The sequence below is a fragment of the Drosophila montana genome, unplaced genomic scaffold (assembly GCF_035044405.1).
Source record: "Drosophila montana isolate Dmon_TW-CO22-7 unplaced genomic scaffold, ASM3504440v1 contig_2127_1, whole genome shotgun sequence".
NCBI classification, from domain to species: Eukaryota; Metazoa; Arthropoda; class Insecta; order Diptera; family Drosophilidae; genus Drosophila; species Drosophila montana.
Genome location: NW_026997035.1, coordinates 1,873,412 through 1,896,507, shown reverse-complemented (window position 1 = coordinate 1,896,507; position 23,096 = coordinate 1,873,412). Strand labels below are relative to the sequence as shown.

The window sequence follows — 23,096 nt, the reverse complement described above, 5'->3', positions numbered from 1 at the left end:
CTGTTAAAAGATGTTTAGATGTGGATGTAGAAACATAAACAATTAATTTCTATATTATTTCCATTGCAGACAAATCGGAACCTTTTTAAAATTGAACAGAAGGCTTTACAGGGCTGTTTAACAGCTGGCCGTATGTTAAGAGTTCTTTTTGAGCACAACATAACAGCAACAGTGCTGCCACTCGGCAAACAAACACTGCAGCTCCATAAAGCTGCGTGCTATGTCATTCAATCGGTTTTGTGTTTTGTTTAGAATTGGTAAATTTATTTTCACAATTTGTATAATTAAGCGCAACAAAAACTACATAATAAACATAAAATACATATAAATCTGAATGCCATCACAGCGGGTATTTGCCGAAATTTTCATTATCTATGACCTTGTAGCGATAATTGCGGTAGGTATCCAATTCAAATATATATTTCTTGCCGCAATCCTTCATCAACTTCAGAATAACGGGCTTTATATTTTCAATGCCCGTCATATTCGCCAGCTCATTGTAATAGTCAAACTATATTAAATATATAATAAATAAATTATCATAAGCGGCACTTCAATAACATGTAAGCAATGCCCACCTGGCGCTCGCCCATTTGATGGGCCTTCTTGCGATTGGCGAAACCGCATTCCCAGCGCTCGCCCTGCTCCTTCTCCAAGTCGGCAATCATCTGCTCCCGTGTGGGCAGCTCCCGCTTGCCCGTGTAGAACTTGAGGGTGAATCGGACCTGCATGTCGAATATGTGCGTGGGTATCACATTGAAGGGCAGTCCAATGAACGACATGGTCGGATTGTTAATGTTGATGCAGTGCTTCCACAGTGGCTGCACAAAGTTATCGATCACCTGCACACCCACATCGGTGCTCAGGCACGGAAAACTGTACTGGTAGCCGGTGCAATGGACCACATGCTCAAACGTTTCCCGACTGCCATCCTTGAAGATGGCACCGTCTTTGGTGAACCGCTCCACATCCGGCTTTTGTGTCACATTGCCCATAAAAGCGGTGTTCGGCGTGGTCGTCAGATGATGGCTCAGATACACATGCTTGGCCTCCTTGCGAATGTGATTCGTGATGTCCATGCCACTGGGACCGGCGCCAATGACCAAAACCTTTTCATCTGCCGAAACAAGCATCGATTAATATTCAAAAATATAATATGTATAAAAATAGCACGATATTTTATTTATCCTAAAGGTCAGCTGATTCACCATGAGACATACATATGTTTCATTTGCAAAGACCTTGCACAATCATTTATCAAAATACGTGCAGATAATACGCATTGTGTTTAGCCCAGACGCTGTTCTATATAAAACCTGGAAAAGTTTTGTGCTGAAGTGCTTTTTAGTTTATCAGTTAATTTGAGTATGGAAACAAGTTAAAACTATTTTGTGATTATGTCAGACAATAAGCACCCGGAGCCGAAACATCTTGAGTGCTTGATAAGACTCAATTATTTATAATATGAAAACGAAATTCCGTCTGTAACTAGGCTAAAAGTTTTTGCGACTGATAGTTTGTATCAAGCGGGGGAAAAAATATATGGAGCAAATACAGAAGTTGCTGTTGGCAGGCGTAGGACGGGAATCGAATCTTATCTTAACTTATAACTATTAGAGAAAATTGATTTGAATTTATTTGTTATCTGCGCTTGAGCTCACCCTTAAACTTCTCAGCCTTGCGATATAGATGGCTGTGAATTTGCCGACCCTCGAACAGATCCATGCCCTCGATTGTAGGCATATCCGGTTCCGTGTAGTGGCCATTGCAGACATAGATGAAATCAAAATAGACCGTTTCGCAAGTGTCGTTGATGTGATCCCGCACATAGACCTTTATCAATTCAAATAAGGTTGTAGGGAAGTGCATTTAATCGCCGGGCAAGATCGTGCAATGTAAACAAAAACAATATATTCAATTATTATTGCATAATTAATTCGGAATAATGCATGATGAAAGGCTGATTGTATCAGACGTCAGCACTCACCTCCCAATCGTGTAAACGGGGACGCACCCTCATGACCTCGTGCTGCAGTTTGATGTGCGGCCGGAGCTTGAAATGATCGGCATAGGAGCGGAGAAATTCCAGAACCTGCTGCGATGTGATAAAAGACTCTTCAATCTCCGCGGGATATGGGTAGTCCGGATAGCCCATCACTTCCTTGGGTAAATTAGTGCTGCACCCAGGTTTCATATAGTTTAGTATTGTATATAGTCTATAGTATGTATGATTTTCTGCTTGTTTAAACCTACCGCAAGCCCTCGTACATGCTGCTGTGCACCTCGTCGTTCTCATCCTTGGGCATCTCCTCCGAGAACACCCAAGTGCCACCGATTTCGGAGTCCTGCTCGTAGGCTACCGCTTCCAGACCCTCCTCGAGTGCATTCTTCAGGGCGCTCAATCCCGCTGTGCCGGCTAAAATACCAAAATAGTTTCCACAAGTTTCTCAACATTCATAAAGTTCTTTTAGCATTCAATTCCATACCTCCAATGACGCACACGCGACGCAGCTCGTGCATTGGCGTCTTGTACATTTTATTTCTTTACGGATTTATTTCTCTTCACTGCAGTTGAAACTGTTGCACGTAGCTTCGAGAGTCTTGCCCAATGTGTCTCTCCAGCTCGCCGAGTGATAAGTGACTAGCTCAGCCGGCCAGCGCTTACATTTGTTCCAGCGTTCACAGACCCGAGCATATGTCGCTAGGCGATACCGTGCGACCTGTTCTGTGGGCATGCTTAGTTAACAGATTGCGTTTGCAACAAGCATGCGAGAGTCTCAGTCTGAAATCTATGCTATATACAAATTATATTTTACTCTAGAAATTTAATATTATTCAAAGAATATGAAGCTAGATATCTGAACCCAGCCATTTGCTGTTTAATTTTATTTATTTATTATAACTTATTCAACTAGATGAGATCTTATTTAATATATTGCGCGGCTTCTCTATTAATATTTTATAATTCATTATTATTATTTTTTAATATTATTTTCATTTTTAAATTATTTATAAAATCTTTTAGCTTTAAAATAAATCGCAGCGCATTACCAAGTCGACTCAACAGAATCTCCCTGCTGTAAATACTTGACGCTCAATCACATAACAGAGTCGTTCACGTCAACGTCTGCGTCGGCGTTGGCGTTGGCGTCGGCGTCGGCGTGAATGAAAGTGCTGTCACACAACAAAATATGCATTGAGCGCTGCTGCTCAATTCAGTTGCAGTTGATTCAGTTCCTTATTTACTTGCCCTCTGCTGTTTGATAAGCTTATAGCAAGTGCTCTATTTTCTCTCTCTTTCTCTGGCACTCACTCGTGATCGCAGCTTTCAATTTTTCCTTTCGCTGGAAAGATTTTCTTGTTTCACTGAATCGCAGGCACAAAGTCATTGTGTCATTTCAGTTTATTAGCATACTTTATTGTACAATTATCAGCTGGAAATTATGAACGCCTCAAATAAGAAATTTACTATATGTAGAAAAAATCTGTTGCATCTGTGTTTACATTCAAACACCCATATTTACTAGCCGCTTAAAAGTCCGCATGCGTAATGTTAAGGTGCTAACTCGGAAAGCTCAATGGGATTTAATTAAACAAATGTGTGGGGAATAATTAAATATTTGATTGTTGTTGACAGACATCAAATCATGAAGGAATGACATCCGATAGGCGGTAGAAACTAAATTAATTGCAATGATAAGAATAATGGATTAGACTCGGCTGCTAGTGTTATGCATACCGTAGATATGGCGGCAGTCTAGTAGTATATGGCATGCTCTCAAAAATATCCCAGACACAGATAAGGCCTGAAGTGTTTATATGCCGTAAATCGTTGCAAATTTTGTCTGTCGCTTTCACATTTCCAGTTTGCGGTTACATTTACAGTTTCTGTCGTCACAAAACATAACAGCCCTGACCACTGTTAACATATGCTTCTCACAGCATATTTCCGCTAATTAACATAAGTATTTGCTGATAACACGTCATAATGATCTTCTAGAATAACACGCGACATATTAGTTGCACAATCTGTCGAAATGATAAGAGCGTTTACTTTCTAAGCGCAGACACAACACGCAACAAAAAACAACAAAAAATATTCGGACGTTCAGCTTAGTTTTTATTACAAAAAAGGAAAAGTAAACATTTATGATAGCGCACAGCCGGAAAGCGACGGGCGGACAGTTGCGTAGACACTAATCTCAAATAAATGCACAATTCAAATCTTAAATTTGATAGAATCAATTAGCTTTATACAACTACACATTCTTTACAATTTGCCAGTTAGCTCGGGCACAGCCTTGAACAGATCCGCCACTAGACCAATATCGGCCACCTGGAAAATGGGCGCCTCGGGGTCCTTGTTGATGGCCACAATCGTTTTGGAATCCTTCATGCCGGCCAAGTGCTGAATGGCACCGGAAATGCCCACAGCTATGTATAGATCGGGCGCCACAATTTTGCCCGTCTGGCCAATTTGCAGATCGTTGGGCACAAAGCCAGCGTCGACAGCGGCACGTGAGGCGCCGACAGCAGCGCCAAACTTGTCAGCCAGATCGTAGAGCAGCTTGAAATTGTCACCGGACTTAAGTCCACGTCCGCCAGAGATAATAACCTTGGCACCCGCCAGCTCAGGGCGATCCGACTTGGTGAGTTCCTGGGACACAAATTCGGTCAGGCTGCTGGCATAGTCGCCGGCTGGCGCTTGTTCCACGGCACCATTGCCGCCGCTAGTGGCAGCTGGTGGGAAGCTCGTACCACGAACTGTAATCACCTTGACGGCATCCTTGGATTTGAATGTAAGTATCGCATTGCCTGCATAAATGGTGCGCACAAATGTGTCTTCCGACTTGACATCGATAATCTCGGAAATGGGCGATACGTCCAGCTTGGCGGCGATACGTGGCAGCACATTCTTGCCAAACGCCGAGGCGCCAGCCAAAATGTGCGTGAACTTGAACTGCGACTGGGCGGCGAGGACCAATGGGGTCAGGGATTCGGCGGTGAAGCCCTTGAAGGCGGCATTTTCAGCGACCAAAACTTTGGTAACGCCCTCAACCTTCGCGACAGCTTCCGAGGCCTAAAATCAATGTCAAAATCGCATGATTATGCAACAAAATTAACAACAACAATAACACAACTTACGGGTCCACATTTTGTGCCTGCTACCAGAACTGTGACGTCACCGCCGATCTTCTTGGCCGCCGTAATGGTGTTCAGTGTGAGTGGATTAAGTGTCTCATTGTTGTGCTCCGCCACGACCAATGTGCTCTTGCAGCGCTGCAGCTGTAAAACGCAAATTGATTATTTAATATGTAATTAAATTTTGGGTGATCGTGCCTCATTTTATTTTGGCAATTCAATTTAGATACATACAAAGCTGCTGCGCACTAGACTGCGGGTGTTGTTCGCAAACATGTTGTGTACTTTTAAGGCTTGAACTTTTATAAGAAAAACGATGTTATTATAAACAATTAATGTTAATTGAATTTAAGAGTACCTGCCACAGTATCAATCGCAGAAAGTCCAAAAGTCGTTTTGTCAGCTGTTCACGCTTGGCAATATTTAGCACATTTAGCTGCTGTTAGTTAACAGCGATGCTGGCACTTAAATCCAGCAACATGGCAACGCCAAATCAGATGCTCGACATATGCAAGTTGTGTGCATGTGTATATGTATACATTTGTATTTTGTATATAGCACGCGGTAAAAATTCTGGATGTGTGTATAAATTTTTTGGCTATGAATAGTTATATTTAACAAGTTTAGCTGTTCAACTGTATCATAAACATTGCAAAAAATGGGTAAATCAATACCCGATCGGTAGGTTTGTTGGCTTCGGTGCAATTTCAATACTTACAACTAAGCGTGGCATTGTTTTGGTTGTTATTCTGTTTGCAGCTGGCTTAATTATCGGCCTATTGGCGAGCGGATTGCGGGTACACGCTTTATAGCATTCAAAGTGCCGCTGGGTGAGGTGAGTGCAGCCGCCCCCTTCCTGACCCCAATAACCGGTTAGCAGGAGCAGAACCAGAAGCAGCAGCAGCGCCAGATACAGCTGCCGCCTGCGAATTGATTGATGTTGAAATGTGGACCACCGGCCAAGGGGCCCCTCTAAAAATAAATAACAAAAGGGAACGAATTTTGTGTGTATTGCAATTATGCATAAAAGTGGCAAGTGGTACATGTCGTTCCACACAGAGCAGCAGAAGCAGCAGCGGCAACAGCAGGCGCTGCAGAAGGACCCCACGCAGCCGCATGAATATTAAATTAAATTGTTTTGGCTTAATTAACTGACGCCGTGGAGTTGCTCCTTGGCAGCTTATTAATTGTACCGCCGCCGGCCGTTGCATAAATTGAGCAATTTCAGCATGTTTTCTCTATATGTCTCATATTTGCCTTTTTCACAGAATATCAATGAGGGCATCGATGATGAGCAGCTGCGTCTGGCGCCACACTCGTTGCTGGAGTCTGTGCCAAATTTGGGCCTGATCGTTGACTTGACCAACACCAATCGCTACTACAGTCCCCAGGCAAGTGCAAATGCTGTTCCACTGTGTCGCTAAGCTCATTTAATTAATGCCCTCCCTTGCAGACCTTCACGGATCAAAATGTGGCGCATCAAAAGCTCATGATACCTGGCCATCAGACGCCGCCCAGGGAGCTGGCACAAAGGTGCGTTCATTGTTAATCCCCGACTGCTTTCAGCTAATAAACCTTTCTTTAATTGCAGATTTTGCCAGTATGTGACTAGCTTTCTGGAGGCAAATCCGGATAATGGTAAGTGCATAAATTGTTAACCACAACGCCCACTCACTGGCGCTGCTCACTGTGCCGTGGGAACGCTTTCCCCCACATCAACTATGCAGATGCATATCTGTCAACACAATTAGAGCTCGAAATATGCAATGAAATCATGTATATCAAAAGCGAGTCGCCGTCCACGTGTAACATGCAATTACCATGTGGAGGCATGTGGAGGCAGCACAGCCTCTAGATGCCTATCAGCTGCCAAGCGCACAATAAACATACCTTGCAGCCAAATAGAAATGTGGCAAGTGACCAAAAAAAGAAAGAGTATTTATATTTAACCTTTAACTGGCGCATAGAAGTGGGCGTCTGTTAGAGTCGGTTCCCAGTCTCATTTCCAAGTGGCAGGCAAACAAATCACTTATGGGAAGCTAGTCATGAGCGTACAAAAATATCTAGCGGGATCTTTACAGTCGGGTGCAACTGACTGCGCAATACTCCGTTTTGAACAGGTCAATAGGAGTCTTCTTGAACTCTAAAACTGGCAGCAACTATTTAACTGTGATTAGAAAATATGCATATATGCAAATTGTGTAGGCTGAATTAGGCCTGGCGCGCGCTTTAACGGAGGCTATCAGTAAGCATGTAAATTGGGGGAGATGCCGAATTTCGCTCCTACAATAAACGGGCTATAAGTCTAGTTTTAATGATTAAAATAAAAAAAAATAATATTTTAAACGATATGGGAAGTCTCGCGTTGCCAACCAGCGAAATGGTCGATAGTCAGGGTTGTTTGTCTTATGTTAACAGATTACATTACGAATGGTATGCCCAAAAAAAAACCCAATAATAAAAATCCCACTGTCTGCTCTGCAAGTTACAACTGCCAAGTAAATAAAACGCGCGCTGTTCACAGGGCAAGAAATCAAAAAGTATATGAGAAAAATTCAAGGTGGTCGGCACTTGTCCATGGGCCCATAAAAGTTGCAGGCTCATTCGTTTGACAGTGGGGCAAACAACTCGCTGTTCTCAAATAGCTTTAGTTATGAGCCGCCAGTGTTGCCATACTGATAGCAATCAAAATATTGTTCAGTAAATGCATGTGTGAAAAATACTGGTAATTAGGCGTGTGATATGCATAGTCTGCCAGCTTAATGCATGTTGCTATGACAACAAAATAGTCTATCCTTTAAGTGCTTAACTTTATTATGGTTTAGCCAGACAGCATTGTTCGTAATTGCCTGGCTGTCTGGAGTGCTGATAAATATGAAATTCATTGAGTGGGTAATCATACTGCCCATTGTGCCCCAGATTGCGACACAAGGATGCTGTGGCATTGCTCTTGTTGCAAGTTGGCTTAAATGCAACCAAAAACATGACGTACCACTGGCAGTTTCGACTGGCCGCAGCCATAGCACCCGCATAGCGCACCACCACAAAACGACTTTTTGCTGCACCCCCCCGCATGACCGACATGGTTTTTTTTTGTTGTTGCTTGTATGAAATTTATTGCCAATGTTGTGCATATTGGCATTGCGCGCGCTGTTTTCTAGATTTAGCCCAGGTCGCCGCTTCTGCTTTTATACCAATGGCTCCTTGTACCCCTCTCCCTGAAAACCCAGTCAGAGATACGCAGAGACGCAGCCGGTTTGGCCACACGGCGTGGGCGAGGCGAGGCGAGGCGAGGCGCGGCGCATTCCTGTGGCTGGCTTTGAAATGAAATTTGTAGCAATTTGTGGCGACATGAAGCTGCCAGTGGCAGCTAAATGCTTTCTCTGCCCTAAACAGTAACCGAGCCCGAAACAAGAAACGTGACAACCCTTCTAAGCATTGCATGAATTTAATGTAGAATTTCCAACTGACAGAACATGTTGCTTGTCATTTAAATAAAAATAATTACAATAGACAAGAGGAACTCTCCAAATACTCCACTTTACAGACAAACTCATTGGCGTGCACTGCACACACGGCGTAAATCGTACCGGCTATCTGATCTGCTACTTTATGATCACCAAGATGAATATGTCGCCCAAATTGGCCATACAGAGTGCGTAAATCAATGAAAAGAAAGCTTCAACCAAGCCAAAACAAACAGCTGCTAATAATCCCATTTCGACTTGCAGCTTTTGCCGATGCGCGTGGCCACAAAATTGAGCGTGAAAACTACACAAAGTCGTTACGGCATCTGGATTCCACACCAGATCGGACCAGGCAGCAGAGTGAGAGCAGCAGCCACAGAGGGGGTAAGCACAGGCCACGGGATGAGCAGCATGAGACTCGCATTGAGAGGCGCTACGATGACAGATCTGACAATTGGCGTAATCGTCAACAGGATCAGAATGGTTGGCAACAGCGGCAGCCGCAGCAGCAGCAGCCGCAAAGCCAGCAATGGCGCAATACCAGAAATGATGGCCAGGATAATGGCTGGCAGCAGCAGCAGCATCGGCAGCCGCAGCGTTGGCGTCAGCAGGCCCACAGCGAGGAGACGGCTCATAAGCAAATACGAAACAACGATTATCAGGCGGCAGACAATGGACGCTATCGGGAGCAAAGCAATTGGCAGCCCAGGCAGAACAGTCGCCATCGCCATGTGGAGGATCAAAGTTATGGCAGAAGCAGCACCAGCAGCTACAACAATTACCGCAGGTACAACAATAACAACAGCAGCAACAACAGCAACTACCACAGTAGCGGCAGCAGCAGAAGCGACAACTATAACAACTACAGTAGAAACAGCAGCTACAACAACAACAGCAACAACAACTACAGTAGAAACAACAACTACAGTAGAAACAACAACTACAATAACTACAGCAGAGGCAACAACTATAAGCGACAGGATAGTAGACCAAACTCCAAACGCAATCAATATTTGACTGAGCAGGAATAGCTTTGATTGTCGGCTATTTATGATTTAACGTTCAGTAATTGGTCCTGCCTGATTCTGTACTTTTTCGTTTCGTAATAAATTCCAGTCCTCTGTTGGCCAATTTGTTGTAAATTATTGTCCATTAGGCAACCCCCCGCCACGGCCGTGTTTCCGTGGCAACAACAATTAAAATTCATTTTCAACATAGCCAAAAGCCGCGGGTGCCGGCTCAATCTGTGCAGCAGTTAACAAGCGGCAGATCGCAGTAGATCGTGTGAAGATACATTCGAAAATTTGCATATACCATATGCCTTTTGCATCCCAGACGAGAGTCGCGAGATAAGCGTAAAGCGAAGAGTGGCGTGAAATTCCTGGAAATTAGTGCGTCGCCGGCGGCAAGCGGCTTCTGTGTCAAACAAATGTCAAAAATCTATACAGATGCGTCAGTAGACATGCGTACGTATACATATATGAGCCAGTGTGTCGTTATGTGTGTCCAATTGTCGTCGACGTTAAGTGGCGCACAGTGGGCGCCACAGTTGATTTGTGCGCTCAAAATTCATGGCACAGCTGCACTGGCTTTGCTTACATCTGGCAACCGGTTTAACCGGCTGTCAAACTTGATTTTCCTTGCCTCAGTTATCATCCAGTTATCAAAATGTTAAATATATTCTCAGAATTGTCAGTGCTGCCATCTTTTAGTGCATTGCACATATGGCGTCGATGCGGCGTTGCCACACGATTAAATTAAGCCAAGTAAATGCCTTTTAACTTCATGTTAAAATTTATCTTCAAACCAAAAAAAAAAATTCAAATATATTGTGTTAATAAAGCGCCGAGTTCTTGAGCCGAGAAATTGCACATTTGTTATTGATAAGTCTTGTTGGGATTTGTTATTTATTTTTCTGTCCGATATTACCCGTTGTGTGCACTAAATTCAAAACAAACTAAGGGCTCGCCATGGCCATATTCTTAATGTTCCGGTGCCTATGCTCAGGAATTGAGCTGCTCGAATGGGTAGCTGTTTAATTTGATATACATATATTGAATACAGCTAATCGCCCGCAGCACTTATATCATTTAATGGCTGCTTAATTGGTTCTTAGTGCTTCATTTACGGTACTAGAAAATGTATCTATCATATGACGAGGGCCAATCGACAAGCACTGCATAGTCTGGAAATGATTCTGCGAACTCCACACTGAGGGCATCTCCTTTGCTTTCTATATAATGACCCGATACGCCTAATTGGAATAGTGGTACGTTGAAGTCCCCATTGGGTTTCTATAATAGAAAGCTATGCTCATCGTGTTCAATTACGTAAACTATTCGAACTTACCGAAATGTCCAGATAGAATTCCAAAGGTGAGCTATCTATGCCATATGTAAAGTAGATATGGTATGATAATGGATGGGCTGGGGGATCCTCAAGGTAACTGTGCTCAAAGGACCAGTTGCTCACGGTCACGAAGTCATCTTCATAGGGCTGGATGAACAAGCTCATATGATCCGGGCCCACCAATTTGAATTCAAATCGAGCCGTTGTATTGTTCTCCAGTATGGTTTTACTTAAAAGCGTCAGTTGGGTTTTAGCCGGTGGTTCAATGGGTATCTCCCGTGGTAACCATACGCCCTCCAGGCGATTGTCGACCCAACGTTCATCGTATAAGGGTACTCCGCACATCATGTGCTTGTCACAGTCGGATCTCATGTTTTCCGCACCTGCCATGCGCATCGTCATGGGTGCCGCCTAGCGTCGATCTTGGAAACTGAACAGATAACCGGACTCATCCTTGCTAATGGTGCCATCGTACTCGTAAAAGATTTTGCGCACATGCTGGCAAATGGAATGCATTAGATTAAAATCGACCAATCATAAGATCAGTGAATACCTGATAGGACACCCGCTCACTGCTCGCCTTGGGACGATAGGGAAATCCGATTTGAGTGCCAGTGGCGAGGATCACAGTAATCGCAGTTACTGTCAGAATGCTGAGCACTATTAGATATGGACGACGGAACATGTTGATCAGGGGCATCTAAGCGTGCAGACCATTAGCTTTTAATCGGAGAAGTTGCGAAGATAGGAGCTGACTTACCAAGAAGCCAAACGCCATAATCGCACCCAAAGCAGCCAAGCCAGAGATAAATAGATCTGGATTCATGGAGCTGCCGGAACGCCCACTCATTGGTATCACCACGACGAGGAAGAGGTAGAAGAGGTAGCTACTGTACAGGAAAGGCATCACCTGGCTAAGCATTACCAGGCCCGTCCAACTGTAACCACGATCATGGAACGTCGTCAATAGATTAAGTGTCAAGGAACTGCCATAGAAGATAATCATAATTGTGATAATATAGACGGAACGCAAGCCATAGGCGGTCACTCCCAAAGCCAAAAGAGCCAGAACGACGGCCCAACTATGCAGAGCCAGTTGCAGGTGGTGGGGGAAAGGCAAGTTGTTCTGGAAGGAATAAAGTTTAGCTACCTCGAGCAGTTTAACTAATCGACGTCTACACTCACCTTCGTTTTCAGCTGATAGTAAATTGTGATGGGAAGACTCAGCCCGATAAGCGAAGGGCAAACATAAAGGCCGATCAGAAGCGATAGCGAGCTGAAGTAGGTCAAGGACGAGCCGAAGCTATCTAAGATACAGGCGATTAGCAGAGGCAGTGCCAGGCCTAGCCCCAGGGCCAGAATCTGTAGAATCAGCAGTATCAAAATACGCTTCAGTACGTGAGCAAAGGACAGGCTAGAAACGGCTGACATGCGCCACATAGAGATGAAAACCAGGATGAGCATAGTTCCAGCCGCACAGTAGTTCAATATTTGGCCAGTTTGGTCCGAGTAGCTGATGAAAAACAGGCCCAGGAAGTCAAAGAAAACTGCGTGTCCTTCTTCATGTGCCTATTTCAAGTGAATAGTATACCAAGTCCTGTTCATATTATAATCAACTAAAATGTTACCTCTGTGTCGTGCAATTCGGTTGCATTCGCCAAAGCGCGCACTAGGCTGAGAATATTATCACCCGTATTTTGCATAGCGCCGCGAGGAATCACATCAATGCGATCGTACTTGGTGTGATATATATAGCCATTGATCACCTGGGCTATGTCGAGGCCTAAACAGTCAACGAAATCAGTCAAACCTGTTTAAGAAGATATTGCCTTAATTCCTGGTAATACCTGGTATATTGCCATATTGCACAAAGGCAGCGTAATCTGTATCCGACGGAATCACGCCCGACTGAAACACTTCCTCGCCCAAAGTCGTGGCAAACGGGTGCTTGGCGCTCTTCTTGTAGTACTGTAAGAACGTTAAAGGTCTTAAGGCAATGCATTAACTCAAGAATGCCCTTTAGGTTCTTACGTCAACGAGCCACGGATGGGAGGGTCCACTTTGAAACAGAATGTCGCGTCCACCGCTGCCCGCAGCATCCAAATTGACGACAGCTCTGTAAATGCAGTTCTTGAATTGGAAATTTCCTTGAAAAGTGAACTAACCCGCAACATACTTGCAATTTGGTGCCCATTTGTGTTGCGTAATAAAACCATGGGATGCCTGCAATGCAGTCTCCTCAGCTCCATTGAATAGGAAGACGACGGGATGCTCGAAGGGCTGCTCCGTTGTGGCCATCACACGTAACACCTCCAGCATGGTGGCGACCATGAAGCCATCGTCCCCCGCTGCCGGGGAAGTTATCTGCGAATCGAAATGGCTATTCACCAGCAGATAAGACTCGCTTGTCGAGTTCTTCGAGCTCAATTTCACAATTATATTCTGTACGCCCTGGTACATGTTGAGCATGTTGCTGTATATAAGTGCGCCCGAGGGACGCTGAATGTCTATCTCCATGGTGAAATAGTCCTGGCGTAGAACTTTCCTGATCTCCGCAAGTTCTTTGAGCAAAAAGAGCACAGTCTCCACCTCGTTGGCATTGCTGCCCACCACCTTGGGGCCAATGTTGACCAGATTGTTGAGCGTGTTATAGGCGCGATCTCCAATGAATTCGCCATTCTTGTCATCCTCGATTGTCAGCGCTGTGGGCAGGCGATAGAAGAGGGGTATGACCACTGCGAAGAAGAGTAGGACCCAGAAGAGCAGGAATCCAGTGCCAAAGTACCAGGCTGCCTTTACGTTGATATCGCTTTTGGCCAGATTTTTGGAGAGCACATCGCCATTTTCTTCCGATATCTGCGCGTTGGTTTCACGTTTAGCAAAAATTATATCACTTGTTGTTTATTAACGCCTTTACCAGATTATCCTCATCGCTCATTTTGCTAACTATTTGGTTTTTTCCGTACTGAACCCAGCGTATCGAATTGCTCAACTAGCAAAACCACCAAAATGTAACACTCTTTTATAGCATGGAAAAGAATAGTCATAAAATCGGGGTTTCTGGTCAAAAATTTTAAAAATATATAATTTTATAGCGCCAATGATTCAGTATAAAAGTGATAACAATAAATACGAGGGCGGTTCAATACCTAAAAGTGATATATAAAAAGAAATAACCGACAAGGACTACAAATCAAACTAAATTGAATAAAAAAATGGCATAATTTTTATATTATTATTATTATTTATTCATACTTAATATCTAAATTGTTTTACCTTGTGTAAAAATACATAAGATTCTAGCTCGCATCTCAAATAATCGCAACATTTCCAACTGCCCTCGTTAGCCAAATTTACAGCCATGATTAAAGAAGCACGCTTAAAACGACGGCCCCGGTCATGATGATATGGAACACACACGCCATAGGATCTTGAAAATAAGCCATAATCTGCTGTCATAAATATATATAATCTGCTTTAATCTGGAAAATTTAATTTTGGTTCGCCAATGTCTGTCTGTTGCAGTCTAATCAGTCATCACTCTACGGATAATTCCAGCTGCTGCACAAGTCCCCAAGAAATTTTTAAAAAAATTTACGTAGTGATTGCTTAGCTTATCGCGTGGTAGACTTCTTGTATTTATTACCATATTGATTAAAACATTATCGCATAATAATAGGCTACTAGGAACTTTCGGCAGTGCTTTTACGTAACGAGTGATTCCCCATCATGACGTAGTCTTAGTCATCCCATGATTCTTCCGTTCGACTCTACTCGACCCCCAAGAAGGTTCACAAGACCCAGACTATTGCATTTTATATGTTCGAAATCGCTTAGAGTTAAATTATTTAGAATATATATCTTTGATATAGGGAAGGCCAATCGGTTATGACTGCATACGAGGGGAATGTTGAGGCGAACTTCACGCTATGCTCGTCGCCCTTATTTCCAATATTGTGCGACGATACGCCTAGTTGGAACAGCGGCACATTGAAGTCCCCATTCGGTTTCTATAAAATGCAAATATACTAAGCATACCAAAGACCCAAAAGTAATTGTATCATTTACTTACTGTAAGATCCAGACTAAACTCGAGAGCTGAATTACTTCCATAGGTAATGTACATGTGATACGCCAGCGGAAGAGCTGGCTTCTGCTCCAGGTAACTCCGGGAGAAGGACCAGTCGCTCACAGTGACATAATCATCCTCATAGGCTTGCACAAACAAACTCAAATAGTTCGGCCCCGTCAAGCGGAATTCAAAGCGCACAGTTTTCGTATCATTCAACACTGTTTTGCTCAGCAGCTCCAGATTGGCTGGTTTTGGTGGCACGATGGGCTCCTCACGTGGCAGCCACATGCCCTGCATACGATTGCCCACCCAGCGTTCGTCGAACAGAGGCACCCCACACATCATGTGTGTATCGCAATTGGACGTCTGGCTTATCGCGCCAGTTAGATTCACGCCGGGAAACGCTTGTGCTTGACGCCTATCCTGGAAATTGAACAAATAACCGGAGTCATCCTTGCTAACGCTGCCGTCGTACTCGTAAAATATTCGGCGCACGTGCTGGTACAAAGAATACAAATATGTTTTTAAGAACAAAAGCTCGTCGCAGTTGCTGCCCAAAGTACCTGATAAGCTACTCGCGCACTGTTGGTCCTCTGGCGATAGGGAAAACCGATCTGAGTGCCACAGGCTAGGAATATCGTAACGCCCGTGACAAGCAACAGGGTGAGCAATACCGACCAGGGTCGCCGGAAAATGTTGGTCAAAGGCAGCTAAAGAGACATCCGATAATGCAGCTGAATGGGGAAACAATTGAAGCAGACTCACCAAAAATCCAAAGGAAGTCACAGCGCCCAGTGCTGCCAGAGCAGCAATAGTTGTGTCCGGATTGGAAGCACTACCGGACCGACCATTCATGGGCGTCAGCACCACAATGAATATGTAGAAGAGGTAGCTACTGTACAGGAAAGGCATCACCTGGCTAGCTATGACCAGGCCAGTCCAACTGTAGCCACGATCGTGGAACGTCGTCAAAAGATTTAGGGCCAAGGAAATGCCATAGAAGATAATCAGAATTGTGATAATATAGATGGAGCGCACGCCATAGGCTGTTCCTCCTATAGCCAGAAGAGCCAAAACAACGACCCAGCTATGCAGAGCCAGTTGCAGGTGATATGTGATAGGTAATTTATTCTAGTAATGGTAAATATTAAGTGGGCACTTAAATCAAATAAAATAGTTTATGTACTCACGTTCTGCTGCGACTGATAGTAGATGGTGATTGGAAGACCTAGACCAATTAGCGCCGGGCATATGTACAAACCGATCAGCAGCGCTGGAGAGCTGAAGTAGGTCAACGATAAGCCAAAGCTGTCGAAAATATAGGCTACTAGTAAGGGCAGTCCCAGGGCTAAGACGAAGGCTATAATCTGTAGAATCACTAGGAATATAAGACGCTGCCAGACACCGCATGAGGACAAGCGAGCAACGGCTGACATGCGCCACACCGAGATGAAAACCAGGATGAGCGTGGCACCTGCTGCGCAGTAGTTCAAAGTTTTGCCCGTTTTCTCGGAGTAGTTGACGAAAAATAGGCCCAAAAAGTCAAAGTACACAGCTTGGCCATTTTTATATGCCTGTTGTTGGATTATACAAAAGTTAGTGTATATATACGAAAAGTTTGTCCTGACTGACTGATAATTCTAAGGGTCTAACAAGCGAGAGGTCGCTGGTTCAAATTCAACAGCGATCGTCAAATTTTATAAATAGTTTTAATTTCTTATAGTCCTTAATATCTAACAATGATAAAGTTGATAAGGTTTTATTTGCTTACCTCTGTATCGTGCAATTCGGTTGCGTTTGCCAAATTGCGCACTAAACTGAGAAGATTATCGCCCGTGTTTTGAATAGAGCCGCGAGGAATAACATCGATACGATCGTATTTGGTGTGATATATAAAGCCATTGATGGCCTGGCCCATGTCAACACCTGTATAGTAAAACATTTTGTTGATAACCATTTTCTTGTTAACAATTAGGTGCTTTACCTGGAATATTGCCGTATTGTGTGAAAATACGATAGTCCGAATCGGACGGCACAAGACCCATTTGGAAGATTTCCTCAGCCAGGGTGGTGGCAAAAGGATGTTTCGCACTCTGTTTGTAATACTGTGAAAAGATTGGGATTGTGTGATTGTGAGAGTTCAAGCGGTTCAAACAGTTGTTGACAAGGTCTTACAGTGGCTAGCCAGGCGTGTGAGGGGCCAGTTTGGAATAAAATCTCGCGTCCACCACTGCCTGCGGCATCCAAATTGACGACAGCTCTGCGAATGCAGTTCATGAATTGGAATCTTCCTTTTAACTTGAACTAATACCATACATACTTGCATTTTGGTGCCCATTTGTGCTGCGTTATGAAACCGTGTGAGGCCTGCATGCCCATTTCCTCGTCTCCGTTGAACAAAAAGGCGACTGGATGCTCGAAGGGTTGTCTGGTTGTGGCCATCACACGCAGCACCTCCAGCATGGTGGCAACCATGAAGCAATCGTCGCCAGCTGCTGGAGAATTTGGCACTGAATCGAAGTGGCTGTTGACCAAAAGGTACGACTCGCTTGCGGAGTTCTTTGTGCTCAGCTTGACCACAATATTCTGTACTCCTTGATACATCTCAAGCATGTCATAGTAGATGTGCGAGCCCGTAGTTTTCTGTATGTCAATCTCCAAGGTGAACAGATCCTCAAGGAACTCTTTTTTGATATCAGCTATTTCAGTTAGCAGATAAGCTACTGCATCCACCTCATTCGCATTGCTGCCCGTCACCTTGGGTCCAATGTTCACCAGATTGTTGAGCGTGTTATAGGCGCGATCTCCAATGAATTCGCCTGCATTGTCATCCTCGACGGTCAGCGATGTGGGCAGGCGATAGAAGAGCGGTATGACCACTGCGAAGAAGAGTAGGACCCAGAAGAGCAGGAATCCAGGGCCCAGGTACCAGGGTGGCCTTATGTTGATATCCTTTCTGGCCAGTTTCCTAGATAATCCGACGCCATTCTCCTCCAAAATCTGCAAATGATGTGCAACAAATTATTAGAAAATTGTCGGAATTATTAATTTTAAATGTGTTTACAAGTTTATCCTTATCGCTCATGCTCGATAGCTATGTTTTTCTGCAGATGTGAGTTCCGCGGGTTCACAAGTGAAACTACACAGTTCGGGAGAAACGTTTGAACAATTTATAGTAGTCTGGAATGGTATCATAAAGTCGGTGCTTCAATAAATAATCAATTTAAAATACATACATTTATTACGCCCATTAGCTTATTGCCTTCCAATGGAAGCTCGTGGCAGATCGTAATCGTGTGTGAAATTTGGTGACTATCCAAATTTGTATACCCTGTGCTCACAAATAATGGGTATACACAAGGGCTCATTTGGGCTAATTTTTCAAAAGAAATAATAGAATACATCTAAACTAAAAGGATCATAGATAATTCTTACGAAATAATAATTCTATATAATTATTTAGAAATATTCAGCACAAGTTTCTTAAAAGATTTGCATAAGGTTAAAATTTTAACAGATGAGAATCCCTTTTTTAAAGAAAATGTTCCCTTTTATCATATAATAATATATTTGATAATAATATAAACTGTCCTGTAGGATTCAATTTAAATGTTAAATTGAACCATTTTCTTTCAGAACCCTTCGCTACTCCGATCTATGCATCTTTAAGTCGAGCACTCCCCACTAGATCATAATTGCTATTGATAATATTGTTGTTGCTGAAAAAAAGTAGCATATAATTTGGAATATATATCAAATAGCAGGTTATCGTTGTTGTATGTTATATTGGGGTTAACTTTATCGCCGCAATATGAAGGCGATTATGTATCCATGGAGGGTCTTTATGCTCATATTGTAATCCAAATTTTTTCCAAAACCAAAGAGTTTGTTTGCTCTTTGATAAGATTGGCGCAAATTCAAATAGTCGTAAAAATTATGCTCGATAAAAATGATGAATAACATAAAGAAATAAACTTTAGTTTTGAGTCCTGCAAATGAATTTATTCCAATTGATTCGGTGCAAGCGAATAAATATATATTGCCTAAAGATGCTAAACCGATAAAGAAGAAGAATGCAAATAGTCGCGAATATTTAAACTGACTAATAATGTCGGATATCTTTATGATCTAGATGAAAGTGTTTGGTTAAGATATCCATTAAAACAAATTGGTTTTTGTATGAAAGAGATCCGTTCTTGAGCGATGATATAATAGCCCCTCAGAGGGAGAAATATAGAAAATCTTTTCTTTTTTACTTTTCATGATACTTAATTTATATTTAGCTCTGATCCAGTTGATTTGAATGAAGGTAACACTTGGGAGAAAACTACAAAAAAAAATATTGCCAAAATATGAATGCAAAACAAAAAAATCGAATTAAAGAAATATTTTAAAAACTCGACTGGCAACTCATTTGTGTATTGTGCCCATTGTACTGTGGCCTGTCATATTGACGGCCTCTGATCGTTTCATTATTTCGTCATGGTGGTCAAATGTCAACTTATTAGCATAAATGTGGCTGCTGTCGCCGTTTATCGGAGTCCGATCTTATCTCGGGACGATCGCCAATTGTCTTTGTTGTTGTTGTTGTTGTTGTTGTTGGGCACAGGTCCTGCGACAGCGACAAATCGTTGGCCATTACAATGGGCCCTGTGTAGAAGCTGGACTGGGGGCATGGACAGTGGCAGCGGCAGTGGCAGGAGCAGTGGCAGTGGCAGTGGCAGTGGCAGTGGCAGTGGCAGTGGCAGACACCGGCGGCGATGCAATCGAGTTGATGTTGATGTTGGATCTGATCGGACTGCCCCGATAAACGCCTCGTGTGGCATGTGGCATGTGGCGTGAAGTTGTTTGTTGCGCTTAATTGGATAGCATTTCGTTTGGTTTGTGTGCCGGGCTATATTTAGCAACTGACTGACCCAAAGATGTCTGCCATAAGGTTAACGGGCTGGCAAAAGTCAACTGCCAAAGCATTCCGAATCGAAGGTCCCAGCTAAGAGCTATGTTCAAGTGTGGAGACTCTTAATTTGGGTTCATAAAGGAGATTTGAGTAGTGACTAAAATTGTAATTAAGTTCCTATGAGGACGAACTTGAAAGAGCTCGAGAAACGAAAATATAATATAGTGTTTTTATGTAATTATATCAAAATTTTATTATTATATTATTATTATTTTTTTTTTTGTTATTTATCTTTTTTTATTATTTTTATTCTCATTATCTTTTCTTTGTCTAATGGTTCTTTCTATACATATTTCCTTTGTGATGCCTTAATTTAATTTTTGGTTAGGCTGACTAACTTTCCATTAACTTTCTTCGTTTAAGTTTATCTACTTAGCTATTTGTTGTTCCTTTTCTTTGAAATTTTTTCCTTATTAACAATTGTCGTGCATGTTTCACTCAAAACCACAATCATAAATCCAATTTTGAAAACTAAGAAATAATGATTTATTATTTTCTGATTAAAGAAATATAGTATATGCATATTGTGCCAAAACAAATTGTAAATTCACTTAATCAACCAAAGTGCTTGAACAATATGAATGCATAAATTCTAAATATATCTGTGCAGAAGGAAATGACAATTATAATATTCCAGACGATTTTCAAAATGCCTTTTCGTCTATATTTTAATTGTGTTTTGAGAATGCGTTATATATGGAGTACTACTTTAAGTATTATAGTTAATTTTTTATCAAGTATTCTTTCTATTTTTTCACACAGGCTTTTTCATCTTTAAACACATGCTATCTGGCATTGATTGGGACTTCACAGTAGTTCCGGAATTCCCGAAAAAAAAAAACATAAAAAGAAAACCCATAAATGGGTCTTTTGGTCATGCCGCCAATGACACAGTCCGCTTGCCTCCGCCAAAACAAGCCGCGCTGCTCGTTGCCGTCATAAATTGCAAAATCAACCAAAAATTGCCAATTGTCAGGTTGCCCGATTTTTTATGATATTTTATTTCTTTATGGCCCAAGCGCTGAGCGTCTGGAAAGTGTGGCCAATTTTCACTGGCTGTGCGATGGTCATTTATCTTAGCATAAGTTGGAGCGCGATAATTGCGTTCGATGGAGCCGGAGATTGTGGGGCTGGGGGAGAGCGAAGCGAGGCCACTTTGAAGTTCGCTGCCGGCAATTAGGCATGCCACATAAATTTGCACCTCATAGGAGCAGGCTTCAGAGGCGAGTCGCCAGAGTGCATCGATTTAAATAAATAGCATTTAAAGAGCATTCACAAATGCCAGGCTAGCGCCCAAAAAAAAAAGAGGCTCTATAGCAAGCCAAACACTCAAAGAGACCTCAGCCAAACTGCAATTAGCTGCGAGTTGCGATTGCAGACCACAAACAATTCCATACCAAATGGACAGAGGGCCAACAAAGCGTGCAGTCAATCATGCGGCAATGTGGAATCAGAAAATTGCCTTTGGGGCAGGCCTTTCAATTGTTGCCCCTTGCCCTTTCCGTGTGTGTGTGTCCAGCCTGGGGCATGTGATATGCGATGCATACGGCTCACATGTCTGCCTGATAAAAGGGTCAGACATTGCATTCAACGTGCCACAGCTGAGCGCACCAGATAATCCCCCCCATTGTTATGGTAGGCACAGAGAGCAGGGTATTGCTGAGGTGTACGTTTAAATTTGTCATCTCGCTTACAGTTGGGTGGACTTAAAGGGCTAACGCTTCACAATTGACCAAATGCGAAATAGGGGTTCATTTGCTGAAGCTGAGTTGCTGGGTTAGGATATTATGTAGCACAGTCAGCCACAGATTAGAAGTTAATGAGGGCCCAAAATTGTTAAGTGAAAGTTTTGGAAAAACAGGGAACTACAATGGGATACTTGGGCTATTTTAGAAATTTCGATTTCTTTTAGATTTTGTTAAAGAAAGAAGTTTGCAATGTGTAGGATTAATCAGAAGGGCCCCAATAAAAGTACCAAATTCAGCACTGGAACTATCTCTATAAAAAAATTAGGCTCCGTGAGGATTGTAAAAAAAGCGAAAATATTTTGAACTCGCAAAAATTAGAATTTATCTGAAAAATACCAGATTGACATTAAAGATAGCTGAAATTTTTAATTAGATATTGGGAATACTTTTAAAAACTGCGAATTTCTATAAATAAGACAATTACAAAGCAATTTCCAAATACAGCTATTTGAAACTTGGGATTTGCAGAAGGTAAGCGACTCAGGGATAAAATCTCTGAGCTCAAATGTTCGATACTTAATCAAAAAGATTATACAGAAGCCTGATTAAACGGAAGCTTAAAATCTAATAGACGGGAGGAGAGTTCAGCTTTATTAGATGTCTATTAGATGTCTAGCCTGTTGCAACCCTAACGAATAACCATATACCTTAGAAGCGAAAGTCAGATACGAGCATCTGTTGGGATTGCCACAACTGCAACTCAACCAAACGCAACAAATACGGGATTTATATTGAGTTTTGATCCGCCCCATGCCCTCGAATCGATTTGCGAAACACTTGCCACTTATCGCATTACACAATCTTAATTAAAAGCCGCCCTGCTGCAAGAATAAAAACAAATGTTTACTTTAAAGTCGATTGTAATCTGTTGGCTTCGGTTTGTCTACAGAGAAAGAAAAAGATGGTTAACTTACGTTTTCCCAACTGAAAAATGATTGAGTTAAAAACTATTCAGCCAAGCAGAAAAACATAGTTACCAACAAACAAGTCTCTTAAACTAAATCTATAATATAGTCGACACATTCAAATGATATACAAACATTTTCAAAACTTTAATGGACTATAGCTCGGCTAAATGACATCCGATCCTCTAGAGATATACCTCCTCGGACTCGTTAAACTATTTAGCATCGATTGGCATTAAAAGTGTTTGATTACCAGACTAACCCTATTTTCGTCAAAATTGTGATGTTGCCATTTTTCTTAAATTCGACCAAATTTTAGAATTCAATATTTCGAATGCCAATCGAAAGTCCTGGTAAGTATGAGTCCAACAAAGCAAATTATTTGGAAATCGAACTCTATATACTCTAGATATTCCAAATTTAAAATTTTTCACATACTCAGATACTCCAAATTTG

The 23,096-nt window shown here is 42.5% G+C and overlaps 4 protein-coding genes and 1 pseudogene across 6 annotated transcripts; 1 reads left to right on the top strand and 4 right to left on the bottom strand.

Annotated features, from left to right (window-relative positions):
* Nucleotides 1-262: 262 nt before the first annotated feature.
* Nucleotides 263-2,646, bottom strand: Fmo-2 (Flavin-containing monooxygenase 2). Its single transcript, XM_064680549.1, has 6 exons — nt 2,487-2,646; nt 2,254-2,416; nt 1,988-2,177; nt 1,662-1,833; nt 579-1,117; nt 263-511 (listed from the first exon to the last, which is right to left on the bottom strand). Exons 1-6 carry the CDS (start codon nt 2,533-2,535, stop codon nt 341-343), a joined length of 1,284 nt encoding a protein of 427 aa, XP_064536619.1. The 5' UTR covers nt 2,536-2,646; the 3' UTR covers nt 263-340.
* Nucleotides 2,647-4,099: 1,453 nt separating this feature from the next.
* Nucleotides 4,100-5,576, bottom strand: wal (electron transfer flavoprotein subunit alpha wal). Of its 2 annotated transcripts, XM_064680470.1 has the most exons (4): nt 5,501-5,576; nt 5,377-5,441; nt 5,146-5,286; nt 4,100-5,080 (listed from the first exon to the last, which is right to left on the bottom strand). In XM_064680470.1, exons 2-4 carry the CDS (start codon nt 5,416-5,418, stop codon nt 4,271-4,273), a joined length of 993 nt encoding a protein of 330 aa, XP_064536540.1. In that variant the 5' UTR covers nt 5,419-5,441; nt 5,501-5,576; the 3' UTR covers nt 4,100-4,270. The 2 variants fall into 2 exon arrangements, with proteins under 2 accessions (XP_064536540.1, XP_064536539.1); XM_064680469.1 differs by having other exon boundaries at nt 5,377-5,517.
* An 86-nt stretch (nt 5,577-5,662) lies between these two features.
* Nucleotides 5,663-21,236, top strand: LOC135427046 (RNA/RNP complex-1-interacting phosphatase). Of its 2 annotated transcripts, XM_064680466.1 has the most exons (7): nt 5,669-5,823; nt 5,902-5,977; nt 6,411-6,533; nt 6,596-6,675; nt 6,734-6,780; nt 8,690-8,797; nt 8,874-9,740. In XM_064680466.1, exons 1-7 carry the CDS (start codon nt 5,801-5,803, stop codon nt 9,638-9,640), a joined length of 1,224 nt encoding a protein of 407 aa, XP_064536536.1. In that variant the 5' UTR covers nt 5,669-5,800; the 3' UTR covers nt 9,641-9,740. The 2 variants fall into 2 exon arrangements, with proteins under 2 accessions (XP_064536538.1, XP_064536536.1); XM_064680468.1 differs by lacking the exons at nt 8,690-8,797; nt 8,874-9,740 and adding an exon at nt 20,750-21,236 and having other exon boundaries at nt 5,663-5,823.
* On the bottom strand, nt 10,514-13,974 carry LOC135427094 (endoplasmic reticulum metallopeptidase 1-like; annotated as a pseudogene).
* Nucleotides 14,610-18,115, bottom strand: LOC135427169 (endoplasmic reticulum metallopeptidase 1-like). The gene is made up of 10 exons (XM_064680618.1): nt 18,095-18,115; nt 17,351-18,030; nt 17,206-17,290; nt 17,015-17,135; nt 16,802-16,956; nt 16,221-16,670; nt 15,796-16,161; nt 15,594-15,740; nt 15,031-15,528; nt 14,610-14,968 (listed from the first exon to the last, which is right to left on the bottom strand). Exons 1-10 carry the CDS (start codon nt 18,113-18,115, stop codon nt 14,807-14,809), a joined length of 2,685 nt encoding a protein of 894 aa, XP_064536688.1. The 3' UTR covers nt 14,610-14,806.
* Nucleotides 21,237-23,096: the final 1,860 nt, after the last annotated feature.